We start from the raw sequence: 13,927 nt of genomic DNA, 5'->3' as shown, positions 1-13,927 counted from the left end.
GATAGCTATAGGCAGACCCCAGCAAGAGATAGCCTGTTGTCCATAGGAGCCACGTTGTTGTTAGGAGTCACTTTGGCATGGCTGAAAGCATAGACAACTTTGCTCTTGTCTCTTTTACTGAATCAAGTCCTCAGGGCTCAGTTAATAACTTCACAATGATTGACTCTTTTCTAGATTGTCAGTGGCATAATTCATCACACCCAGGCTCCTAAACTGCTTAAACGATTGTTTCTGTTTTCCTATGCAACTGCGGCACGAAACAGTACGGGTAAGTGTCTTCTGGGTTTTAACTTTTCTTTTATTGTTTTATTGTGGTAGAAATATATATATATGAAAACATTTGCCAATTCAGCAGTTTTTACATGGACAGCTCATAGATATTATGTTCATCATGTTGCATAACTATCACCACTATCCATTTCCGAATTATTCCACCACCATTAACACAAACTCAGTCTGTCTTAAGCAATGACTCCGTCTTTCCTCCTTCCTCCCACCCCTGATAGCCACTAAAAAACTTTGGTCTGTGTACATTTGCTTGTTCTAGATACTTCTTGTAAGTGGGATCATATGATACTTATTCTTTTGTGACTGAGTTAGTTCACTCAGCATGTTTCCAAGGTTCATCCGTGTAGTAGCTTGTATCAGGACTTGGTTTCTCTTTATGGCTGAGTAGTATTTCATTGTATACGTAGCACATTTTGTTTATCCATTCATCTGTTGATAGGCATTTAGATAGTTTCTACCTGGGTTTTAAGTTGAGGGTAGGTAGGACCCTTCCCATTCCTCCCTGAAATTCGTGGGAGAAAACCCATTCATGGGTTTCTGTTTTTGTTTTTCCTCTCCTCTAGCAATTGGTCACCTCTTGCTTGGGTGGTTCGGAATCTTTCTGTCGTTTTTTTTTTTTCCCTGTGATCTTTGCTGCTTTAACTCTGTCCTTTAGGTTTGTTTGCTTTTTGTGAGGGGTTGTTTGTATATTTGCTTCTTAGGAAAGATAAAATCAACATATTATAACTGGGAATATAAGACTGTAGCATAACAACATTGAGACAAATTTAAAATAAAGTTTGAAACAAGTTTAAAAGAGCTCTGTTGTACCTGAATTCCTTTTTCTACTTAAATACACTTGATTTCATTTCTTAAAGCTCTGGAGGATGTCTTGCATTCTAGAAAGTTTGTAAACAACCAGTGCAAGCTTTATAGCAAATACTTTGGGGGAAATGAAACAGTTGTACATAAGAAAGCACATCAGGAAACTAGTTTAGTAAGAGAAAACTTAAATTTGCAAGTGTTTCCCATTCAGTTTACCAAAAAAAGGAGAAATCATTTAAGAAATCTTGATCATCTGAATTAAAGAAAAAAAATTAGCTATTGGTAAAACTTAGCATTGTACTGTGTTTTCACATATGCCCGTCTTCTCCCTTCTCTGGTTCTCTCCCTGTCTTGCTTGTCCCCGAGTGTGTTCATTTGCTCTGCCCATTACTCTTAACATTAATTTGATGTTTAGTGATTCTGTGTGCCCTGTGCTTGTTGTCAGGGAAATGTCACATGTAGATAAGACTTTCTGAAATGTAGAGTTACTTTGTTACTAACTGCTCCTTTAGGCACTGTGAAGATACGGAGGCTTACAGGACTTAACCCCTGTCCTCAAGGAGTATAAAGTTAAAATAGGAAAGGCACCTGAGTGAAATGTCTTCTGATGGAAGGGGCCATGGGAGCAGAAAGGAGGAAGTGGCTGACCATGCCGGGGGAGGGAGGACTACCAGAGGGAGAAGATTGTGCCTGTACACTTCAACTGATAGTGGAAGGATGTGAGAGCATTTTAGGCAGAGGGACTGGCGTGTACAAAGATACAGATACCTCAAAAGAGCATGTTACAGTTTGGGAACTGTGGCAATTTAGTAGAATAAGTATGGGTTTTGGGGTCTGTCTCCAAAAAAAAAAAACCAGCTGCTCTTGAGTCAGTTTGATTTTTTGGAAGTAGATTGCCGGGGTTTTCTTCCAAGGTACCTCTGAGTGGGCTCGAACTTTCAGCCTTTGGGTAAGCAGCTGAGTGTGTTAACTGTTTGTACCGCCCAGGAATCTGTCTCACCCAAGCTCAGATCCTTGCCCAGCTGCTTACTAACTGTGTAGTCCTGAGGATGACACTTATTGTTGGGACCTCCATTCTTCTGTTTTTAAAACAGTAACATTAATGCTTACCTTGAAGTGTTGTGAGAATTTTAAATTGTTAAATACATGACATACAGTGTATAGTCATTAAATGATAGTTAATAGTTTAGTATGGCTAGGCAACAGGGGAAGCCCTGGTGGCACAGTGGTTAAGAGCTGTGGCTGCTAACCAAAAGGTCAGCAGTTCAAATCCACCAGCCGCTCCTTGAAAACCCTACAGGGCAGTTCTGCTCTGTCCTATAGGGTCACTACGAGTCGGAATCAACTCAACGGCAGCAGGTTTCGTTTTGGGTTTTAGGCAACAGGGAAAATACGGGAGGGAAATCATAGAGGTGAGCCTGGAGAGGTAGGTAGGATCAGATAATGAAAGCCTTTTTGCCACATGTAAAAATGGTGTGGCAGGGTGTCTGACCTGCTCTGACTTCACAAGGGGGGAGGAGAATCAAGATCAACAGCCCAAGGCAAATTCCTGTGAGGCAGAAGTCAGACGTGCCTCCATCCTCCAACCTTTTTACCAATTCTGAAACCAACCATCCCTCCCACGGCACTCTACTTCTCTGTTAAGTTTGATAATTCGTTGCAATGGCCATACATAATTCACAGACAATACTCATGATTATGGGGTTTATAGTAACAAGTTACAATTCAGGTTCAGGAAAGCTTAGGACAGAGTAGAGCTGCCCCATAGAGTTCAGGAACGCTTAGGATACGATATTTCCATCAGGACAGCCTTTGTCAGCTGTGCCCACAGACACGCCTCTCTCTGGCCCTTCGGCCTCTGCCCTGCTCGGGCAAGTGTTACTCTTTTAGCTCTGCTGATAAGTACACTGAGGCACCCTGCACCACCAGGAAGCCTCCTGCCCGAAGGCCATCAACTTTCTCGCTCTGTGGGTAGGTACACCCATGTAATCGCCTTGTTCTGTGGGCCAGGAAGCCCACCACACTTTTTCATGCTGGTCTCCTGATTAAGCTGCCTCTGCTGCCATCTTTCTGCCACTGCTTCTTGCCATCTCTCACTGTCTCTGGTGTTAAAGCTCTCTCTTTCTCTGTCTCCTGGGTCTAGGAGGTCTCAGCACAGGGATCCCAGGTCCAGTGGACACGCTTCACTCCTAGTTCTTCTTCCTTGGTGGTAGTAGGTCCCCCTCTGCTCTGGGATTGACTGCTCTTTTAAACCTAGCAGATGGCAAAACTGAGCAGTCCCCTCATTAAGGTTCTGTACACCATATTTGCAGGGTCCTACCCCCACAAGGGTTCCATGCACCTTTTTTACCTCATTAGTAAGCTATCCAACCCTTTTGGTGGGCCATAAGCACCTCATTTACATAGCCCTCACCCAGGCATTTGGTGGGAGCTACAAAGACTCTGGGTAGAAGGGCCATATTAAGTAATTCACTGTACCACACCACACTAAAGCGATGGCGCTCTTGAAAAGCTAAGAGACAAAGTACTTTATAAAATAGCAGTGAGCTCAGTAAGAGGCAGCCTCAGTAATGGGAGAAGAGATGACTCAGGGCCTCAGATAACAGAGAAAAGAGAAAAGGCAGAGTCAGGATTTAGGAGGTAGAATTGAGAGAATTGGAGAAAGAGAGCAGGTAGTACCATGTGTTAATTTTGTGGTTTTGAAAACATTTTATAAAGAGATGAAGAATTTAAAGATGAGTTCCAAACTTTTGGTTTGGTTTATTGGATTGATGATGGTACCATTTACTCAGAAATTAGAAACAGCAGCTTGGGAAGCAGAGGGAAGCTACGGAGTTCCATTTTGAACATACTGAGTTTGAGGTATTTGTGAAATATGCACAGGTCCAGTAGGCAGCCTGGGCCAAGAACGAAAGAATTAGAAGAACCCCAGTGTACAGGTAGAGGCGCAGTTGTTATATGATCTAGAAACCATCAGCTAGTTTCTATAGATCTAGAAACTATTACAGCTTAAGGATGTCATTTCAGTTATTAGTTATTTCTCTCCCTTTCAAAACCAAACCCAGTGCCGTCGAGCCGATTTGGACTCCTAGTGACCCTATATGTCAGGGTAGAACTGCCCCACAGAGATGCCAAGGAGCGCCTGGCGGATTCGAACTGCCGACCCTTTGGTTAGCAGCCATAGCACTTAACCACTACACCACCAGGGTTTCCTCCCTCCCTTTAGTATGGTGAAATAAGATCTTTGAAATTTTTCAGGAGATAATTAAGCCAGGAGAAAACAAATAATTCGTGTAAATCTTGGGTAAATCCCGGTAATTAACCTCTAGCATTAATAATAAGAAATGCAGTGGTTCATGCAGTTGCCAAGGAAGAGTATGTAGACTGAGAGGGAGCACACACATTTCAGGGACAGGCAGAGATAGCGAGCCCCAAGGTGTCCAGAGACATAGGAGGAAAGCCAGGAAGGAAGAAACTGTGTTCGAGAAGGAGGGGGCGTTCAGCTGAGTCACAGCCGGCAAATAAAAGGAGATAAGAATTTAGTGGCGACCATTGGACATGGCAGTTAGGAAATCATTTATAACTTTAGCAAGACCCATTTCAGCAGACTTGGAGACTGGTGGGAGGCCAATCAGATTGAAGTGAGTGGAGAAGTAAATGGAAACTAAAGAAGTAGAAGCAATTTACGTAGACTCTGCTTTCTGCTTTCGAGAAGTTTCGTGTGGAAGACTGGAAAGAGAAAGCAAAAGCGAGAAGTGGGCCATAGCTGCAGGGACAAATCAGTCTTTCTAGGCCTCAGTTTCTTAGTCGGTAAAGTAAGGGGCTTGAGCTGGAGTATTCTAAAGATTTAATCCAGTTGTAAAAACCCTTGATCTATTTGAGTTAGCTTTTGTTATGGAGTGAGGTGTTCTGGTTAATTAATAGAGTGTATGTTGTTTTTTTTGTCGTTGTTGTTAGTGTTGTTACATGGTTAATGTTGTGTGCTCCGTGAAGTTGATTCCGACTCACGGTGACCCCATGTGACAGAGTAGAACTGCCCCATAGGGTTTCCTTGGCTGTAGTCTTTATGGAAGCAGATTGCCATACCTTTTCTCCTGAGCGGCTGCAGGGTTTGAACCACTGACCTTTCGATTAGCAGCTGAGTGCTTGAATGCTGAGCCACCAGGGCTCCTTAATAGAGAGTATAACGGTTGTTCAGGATGCATTGTATTCAGAGAATTACATTGACATAAAATACACTTAGCACTAATGTTGAGCTTTAGTTCAACGTAAAATGTGTTTCTTAATTCAGCAAGTTCATCTTTGTGAATGACTGAGATCTTTTGTTGAAGCTGTGTGTGCAAATGCTGATTAACTGGGTGCTGGTTTACAGGTTGTCGCGATACGAGATATACAAAGAGGACTTCTTTGTTGATCACTGTAATTCATATAAATATTTTTTGGGTTTATGTTTGAGTAATTCTGCTGTATTTTTAGAAATTCTACCTCTTTACTGATATCCTGAATCCTGGTTTGGACCCAGTGAAGGACTATTTCTCTGTTGGCCAAAATATGTTGATTAGTGTGCCAAAGCCCTTACCTTGACTGACCCTGGCAGTTGTATTACTTCGTGGTGGCTTTTTGTGCCAGAAGGCCCAGCATCTCTTGTTCTATTTTAAATCCATCTTTCCTATCCTGTTTTCCTTCCAACCTCCAAATTTTTTGAGAAGGAAAGATTATAACTGATAGATGCTAATTGACCAGTTAGCCTTTTCATCGAGTAGGGGTTTGTAGAGGTGGGTTCTTTGCAATCAGAACATCTTTTATTCCCTGGCTTGATAGTCCACAAATGTGTTTTGGCTGAAAGGTTCTAAATCCTTATGCCATCGCATTCTAGGGAAGGGCCTGCTTGTATTCCTAGGGAAGTGGTTCTCATTTATGTCCATGGGGAATTTTTTTTTTTTTTTTGCTTTTAGTACTTTGTGGAAATTTCATGTATAGCTTCCTCTGTTTGAATTCCACTTCTGCCGTTGATTGGCCCTGTAACCTTGGGCAAATTACTTAGCCTTTCTGTGTCACATCTGTAAAATGGAGAAAATAATATTACTTTACCCTATATGGGGTTTTGAGGATTGAGTCAATAAAATGTAATATGATTAGAACAGTGACTGGCACATAGTAAGTGCTTTATAAGCGATGTTGTTCTTTGCCGTCGAGTTGGTTCCGACTCAGAGCGATCCTATAGGACAGAGTAGAACTGCCACCACACAGGGTTTCCAAGGAGCGGCTGGTGAATTCAAACTGCCAGCCTTTTGGTTAGCAGCCAGGCTCTTAACCACTGTGCCACCAGGGCTCCTTATAAGTATTAACTACTGTTATCATCATTATTCCTATTATTATCATTTGTGCTATGATCTGGTTTTACTAAATGGAGCAGGTGGGAGTTTTATCAAACACTTTGCTTTTTCCAGACACTTGGTATTTTAGATGTGCAAAAGGCTTGAACTAACCGATTTGTGAAAGAGTTTGTGTAAATATCCGAGACTGTTTTGGCATGTGTCACCTCTAGCAGGCATATCTGGGCCACAGAAGAATTTTCTCCACGTAGGTAGTGGCCAGGCTGTGTTAGGCACAAGAGTGCCCATCACCACACTGCAGCCCATGGCATGCTGACCCTCACCAAGGCTGTCTGATTTATTTATGACCCTTAGCAGCCAGGTGTCACACTGGAAAATCCCTTTTGGTTGGCAGTGCATTTTCAAATTGAAAGAGCATTTACATTTAAGAACGTGGCATGCTCTTCAGATAAATGTGCTGGCTTATGCACATACTGGCAGGGCTAAAAATATTTTATTATTTTAACGTTTGTGCCAAGCTGTCTTTTAGTGCTTCACAGGACCTTTTCTGTGTTACATAAATTATCTCATGGTCAGATGACTGAGAATGAAGCTATAAATTCCTTTTGCAAGGAATGGAGCAAGGATAGCTGCTTTCCTACAGTATAAAAAGACAGAGCCTTCATAATTTTGGGTTAATTAAAAAATAAATAAAAAAAACACAGGAGTAAGCAGTGAATTCATTCTGCTTGGATAAAAATTTGCTTAGTGACAGAAACCGGGGCCTAAGAATCAACCTTCACATAATTAAAATATTAGTACTGCAAGAAAATATTTTATTGTCTTTAATTCTGTTTTGTTAGCCACAGATCCCAAGAATCATACTGTAATGTTTGACACACTTAAGGACTGGTGTTGGGAGTTGGAGCGGACCAAAGGCAGCATGAAGTACAAAGCAGTGAGTGTCAACAAAGATTATAGAGTCTGTGAAAGGTAAGCTTTCAGTGCTGTGCTTTTTGCTAAACAGCTTTATCGAGATACAATTCACATGCCATATAGTCCACTCAGTTTACAGTGTTTCATAGTATGTTCACAGAGTTGTACAACTATTATCACAGTCAATTTTAGAAGATTTTCATTATCCCAAAAAGAAACCTCATACCTATTAACCCGTTGCTGTTGAGTCAATTCCAACTCATAGCAACCCTATAGAACAGAGTAGAACTGCCTCATAGAGTTTCCAAGGAGTGCCTGGTGGATTTGAACTGTTGACCTTTTGGTTAGCAACAGGCGTAGCACTTAACCACTATACCACCAGGGTTTCCAGTTAGCAGTCACTAATCATTTCTTCCCAACCTCCCATCCCCTTCAGCCCTAGGCAACTACTGATTCACTTCTGTCTCTATAGATTTGCCTGTTCAGGACGTTTCATATAAGTGGACTCATATGTAGGCTTTTATGACTGACTTCGTTCACTTAGCATAGTGTTCTCAAGGTTCATCATGTTGTAGCATGTATCAGAGCTTTACTCATTTTCATTGCCAAGTAATATTTCATTGTATGGATATATCACATTTTATTTATCAGTTTATCAATTGATGGGTGTTTGGGTGGTTTTCACTTCTTGGCTCTTATGAATAATGCTGCTATGAACACTTCTGTACAAGTTTTTATGTGGGCTTATGTTTTCATTTCTCTCGGGCATGTAACATAGGAGTGGAATTACTAGGTCATATGGTAACTCTGGGAACCCTGGTGGCATAGTGATTAAGTGCTTCAGCTATTAACCAAAGGGTCAGAAGTTCAAATCCACCAGGCGCTCCTTGGAAAATCTATGAGACAGTTTTCCTCTGTCCTATAGGGTTGCTATGAATCGGAATCAACTCACCAGCAAGAGGTTTGATTTTTTTGGTATGGTAACTCTGTGTTTAACTTTTTGAGGACCTGCCAAACTGCACCAGTTTACATTCCCACCAGCAGTGTATATGAGTTCCAGTATCTCCCCATCAACGCTAACACTTAAAGTATTCCTTAAAATACTCAAAACTCAATTTGTCTTTTTTTCTTTTTTTGTCAGTATTGTATCTGTAATCCAAGTGTAAAACTTCAGAGGCATTTCTAAATTTATATACACATTTTTCTTTTCATTGAGCATTTCATTTATTCATTCAACAAAAAATTTTGAGTGCCTACTATGTGCTAGGCAATATCCTAGCTACTGGAGATATAGAAGTAAAGAGACCCTGAATACCCTGCCCTCATGGAGCTTTCATTTTAGTGGGGGGAAAATGATGAGAGCAGAATAAGTAGGATATAGTGCATTAACAGGTAATACATGCTATACAAAAACAAAAAACTGCAGACCTTCAGATTAGCAGCAGCGCTCTTAACCACTGCACCGCCAGGGCTCCGGTACATGCTGTAGAGAAAAACCAATCAGGTATGGGAATAGAGAGTGCTGGAGGTGTTGGTGCAGGGGTTGGTCAGGAAGGCCTCACTGAGCAGGTGACCTTTGAGCAAAGACCCAAGGAAACTGAAGGGTTAAATGTGAAGACACCTGGGGGCAGACCATTCCTGGCGGAAAGTGTAGTAAAGGCCAGGCCCTAAGGTGGAATCTTGTCTGGCTTGTGGGAGAAACATGGAGGAGCCCTGGGGCTGGAGGAGGAGAGGGAAAGGGGGGAGGTGCTGGGTTGTAATGGCTTTCCTAAGGATTCATAGTCTCGACTCTGTTCAGCGAAGGGAGTTTGAGCAGAAGTATGAACTGATCTGACCTGTATTTTTAAAGAATGACTCTGCATAGTGGGTTTTTTAGAGATATGAATCTTTTCATTTTGGAGCGTGTTCACTACGGCCCTCCATAATAGTTTCATGTTTCTGATGGGCTTCTTCAGCTGATGAGCCTTGATTCTGATCAGCCTCACTCATTTACAAGGTTAACCCCCCTGTCTCAGTGTGAGCTAGGAGGACAGTGGGAAGGGGCCTGTGGGGCAATTGTTATATCACTCCCTTACCCCCACCTTGCTCCTCCCTTCTTTCCCAGTTGTAAAGCTTGAAGGGGAAAGCTAGCTCTTGTTCATAAAGAGGTTGGAAATCCCTGCATCTAGGAGGTGATGAAGGAGCCCTGGTGGTTCAGTGGTTAAGCACTCGGCTGCTGACTGAAAGGTTGGCAGTTCAAACCCACCACCTGCTCCTCAGGAGAAATATGTGTCGGTCTGCTTCCGTAAAGAATAAAAAAAAAAAAAGAACCAAACCCATTGCCGTTGAGTGGATCCCAACTCATAGCGACCATACAGGACAGAGTAGAACTGCCCCATACAGTTTCCAAGGACAGGCTGGTGGATTCGAACTGCTGACCTTCTGGTTAGCAGCCGTAGTTCTTAACCAATACAGCCTAGAAAATCCTATGGGGCAGTTCTGCTCTGTCCTATAGGGTCTCTATAAGTTGGAATTGACTGCATGGTAATGAATTTTTTTTGTTTGTTTAGGAGGTGACGGGATCCTTGAGTGGTACAGACAGTTAAGCATTTGGCTATTAATTGGAAGGTTTGCGGTCTAAAACCACCCAGAGGTGCCTCGGAAGAAAGGCCTAGCAGTCTACTTCCAAAGATCATAGCCATTGAAAACTGAAACACATGGGGTCGCCATGAGTTGGAATTGACTGTATGGCAACTGGTTTGGGTGTTTTTTTTTTTGTTTAGAAAGTGATAGTTTGTAATGTAATGTTGATACTGATATAAGGCATCTTCATTCCCAGAATTGTTTTCTAAAGTCCTGTCACACACTGAGCTCCTGTTGAGGTGATGGAAAAACTCGGGAGAGGTGATGGTAGGACAACGTGATGAACATAGTTAATGTCACTGAACTGGACATGAGAAGATTGTTGAAATGGCAGATGTTTTGACACCTATACGTTTACCACAATTAAAAAAAAGTTCTGTCACATACTGATTAAATTAGTTGGTATGTGCATAGGCCTCAAATGCCTCAAAAATATACCTGATAGAGAAGGCAGAGGGGAAAGATTTTATTAACTAATGGTAAATGGGGAGAATGGAGCTTCAGCAAAGCTTTGATGCTGGAACACTCAGTGCAGACACACACTTCTTTGACTGCTCCAGTCGCCCTTCCCCACCCCCACTTTTCTTTTCCTTGGCGATGATACAAGGAAAGCTGTGCTTTATTTCTCACCAGGACTACTATGGTAGCTGCCTGAATGGTCTCCTCTGCTCACTGTAGTCCCTGGAGCATACAGTTTGTACACAGCAGCCAGAGTGAGCCGCTGCCAGTATGTATCAGATCTTGTTAGCCTCTGCTTCAGTGGCTTCCCATTGATTGTTCTTGGTACAAAGGACAAAACCCTTAGGGGCACTACATGGCACTTCATGGTTTGCCTTCTGCCTAAGTCTCCAACTTTGTATCACAGCTCTCTAGCCATACTGACCTCCCTGGATAGGCCTTGCCTGGGCTGTCTCCTCTCTGGGGTGCTCATTTTGCCTCTGGCTGCCCATGTAGTTAATTGGCCTTCATCTTTTGGAGGTAGTTCAGGTGTCCCTTCCTTCAGGAGCATTCCCAAGATGAGATCAGTCTCCTTGTGATAAGTTGTTGCGCTGTGTGCCTTCTCTTCGTAGCACTTCCTGCAATTGTGTATCGATTTGTGTTTCGTTTGGTTACTGTTTGTTTCCTCAACCTATCAGCTCTGCGAAGGCAAGAACACTCTGTTTTTGCCCATCTTTATATCCTCCATACTAAGCATGTCCCTGGCCTATAACAGGTGCTCAACAAACAGGAGAAAGAATGAAAAATGAATGCCCCATCAGTAGTTAGAAGGGGCTGTAGGCAGGTTGGATAAGAGTAAGAAACCAGGAAGGTGCACAGCCCTGTAGGGTGTGCCTGAGGGCAGTGGTGGTTCAGTGATTGAATTCTTGCCCTTCTGTGTGGCAGTTTCCAGCCTGTGTTCCTCATGAGCAGCCACCACCCATCTGCCAGTGGAGGCTTGTGTGTGGCTATAATGCTGAACAGGTTTCACTGGAACTTCCAGACTAAGATGGACTAGGAAGAAAGGCCTGACAATCTACTCCTGAGAATCAGCCAGTGAACAGCAAACGGATCCCAGTGGTCCAGTCTACAGCCGGTCATGAGGACGGCATGGGACTTGGCGGCGTTTCTTTCTGTTGTACATGGGCCCCTGTCGTGGGTAGAATTGTGTCAACTTGGCTGGGTCCTGATTCCCGGTAGCGTGTGATTGCCTACCATTTTGTCATCTTACGTGATTTCCCTCTGTGTTGTAAATCCTATCGCTATGACGTAATGAGATGGATTAGTGGCAGTTATATTGGTTAGATAGCGTCTTAAGCCAATCTCTTTTGAGATATAAAAGAGAGAAGCCAGTAGAGAGACGGGGACCTCATACCACCAAGCAAGCAGTGCTGCGAACAGAGCATGTCCTTTGGAACTGGGGTTCGTGCGTGGAGAAGCTCCTAGTCTAGTGGAAGATTGATGAGAAGGACCTTCCTGCAGCGCTGACAGAGAGTGAACCTTCCCCTGGAGCTGATGACCTGAATTTGGACATCTAGCCTGCTAGACTGTGAGAAAATAAATTTCTCTTTGTTAAAGGCACCCACTTGTGGTATTTCTGTTATAGCAGCACTAGATGACTAAGACAGTCCCCATGAGTTGGGGTCCAACTCCACATCAGCTTAACAACAACAGCAAGGGTGTGTTTAACATGGGAACCTATGAAATGATACTGGCACAGAAAGACATATTGCTCTTGTAGTGTTAGGGCTCTGGGGCTTTCATCACCCTATCTAAGGTTATGCATGAGCAGATCATACAACTTTCTGTGAATCATACAACTTTCTGTGAATAAAGTCATTCTGTATTTGGAGAGACTGTTGACGGTGTGTTCTGAACTCATCCTAATAGCTGAAATAACTGCGTTCCTTGGGGCTAAGATTCATTCTTTCTCTGATTTGGGAATCTCATGATAGAGACTCCACAGGCTCTACCTAGAATTAATAGGGACAGGAGAATATGTCTTAAACCTCCCTCATTAGCTGAGTGCTGTTTATCTCTGTACAACTTCCTCTGTTGAGCGACTGGATGGTAAATTTGCTAATACATTTGATTCTGGCATCTTTTTTTCTTCTGTGAAAGACTGTAAGAGGAAACTAACTGGTTAAGCAACATTCTAAAATATCAATCTCACTAATAAGGGGAGACATGCAAATTAAAAGAAAAAAATGGGGCCCTACCCCAGCCTTATAGAATGAGCCACGGAAGAAGCTGAGAATCTTGTTTAAACAACTCCACAGGTGATTCTCCTGTAAAAGCTGAGAACCAGAACAGTAGCCTATTTGTAAGTTACCGTTTAGGGACCTGGTTGTCAGAGTTGAAGGTGCCTGTAAATCACCTAGGGAATCTTGTTAAAATGCGGGTTCTGATTCAGTAGGTCTGGGGTCAGGCCTGAGAATCGGCTTTCCTTGAAGCTTCAAACGATGCTTGCTGCTGCATATTTGAGTAGCAAAATCTTCTAGAACAACAGTTATTATCCTGACTACCACCTGGAGAGGTTTTTTTTTTTTGATTGTGATTTCAGTGGAAGTTTACAGTTCAAGTTAGTTTCTCATACAAAAATCTATACACACATTGTTATGTGACCCTAGTTGCTCTCTCTATAATGTGACAGCACACTCCTCCTTTCCACCCAGGATTTCCCGTGTCCATTCAAGCAGCTCCTGTCCCTTTTTGCAGTCTCATCTTGCCTCTGGACAGGAGCTGCCCATTTAGTTGGAGATCTTTTTAAAATTGCTACTGCTTGCCCCAATCCCAGAGCACCTGATTTAATAGTTCTGGGCTAGAGCCTGGACCTTGGTGGTTTTTAAATCTCTCCATGTGATTTTAATGAGCAGCTGACCTTGAGAGCCATTGATTGAAAGGAGTCTTATTTTAGTGACCACATCTGACAGGATACCTTACCCTCTATTCATTCAAGTGGACATAAAAGAAAATATTCCAGGTGTGTGAAAACTTCCAAAGTTGAATATTCTTCAAGGTTTTGATGGTTTGAGGTATCTTAGCTTTGGCCAGTGGTTCCGGAACCTGATTTTACATCACATTCTGATGGTTCTTTTTTTAATTACTTTTAAGAATTTCCTTTTTAAAGAAATGAGTTCACTGTGAAGGTTCCTTTTTTTTTTTTTAATTGTGGTATATATGTATATATAAATAACACAGCATTTGCCATGCAGCATTCTTCACTGAGTATACAATATTCAGTGACATTAATTATGCTTATCGTGTTGTTCAGCCATCACCATTATCCATTTCCAGAGTTTTCCATCACCCTTAACAGAAGCTCAGTGTCTAATAAGTCCAGCTTTCTTAATGGAAAATTTCAAGCAGCGTAGAAGAAAAGAGGATATGATGAATTCTTTTGTACCATCAGCCACTAAACAATTTGTGGCTCACCTTGTTTTCTCTATGCCTCTACCTACTTTCCTCTCTCCTGGATTATTTTG

At 42.4% G+C, this 13,927-nt stretch overlaps 1 protein-coding gene across 1 annotated transcript in view; it reads left to right on the top strand.

The window, feature by feature from the left end:
- The window catches only part of MTMR12 (myotubularin related protein 12), a 90,015-nt gene that overhangs the window by 51,072 nt on the left and 25,016 nt on the right, over positions 1 to 13,927 (top strand). The window contains exons 6-7 of the mRNA XM_049861699.1: positions 175 to 268; positions 7,271 to 7,400. Coding sequence (XP_049717656.1) covers positions 175 to 268; positions 7,271 to 7,400 — 224 coding nt within the window. The remainder of the gene's footprint in view (positions 1 to 174; positions 269 to 7,270; positions 7,401 to 13,927) is intronic.

This window comes from Elephas maximus, chromosome 2 (genome assembly GCF_024166365.1).
Source record: "Elephas maximus indicus isolate mEleMax1 chromosome 2, mEleMax1 primary haplotype, whole genome shotgun sequence".
Lineage (NCBI taxonomy): Eukaryota > Metazoa > Chordata > Mammalia > Proboscidea > Elephantidae > Elephas > Elephas maximus.
This window is presented reverse-complemented; position numbering and strand designations above follow the sequence as displayed.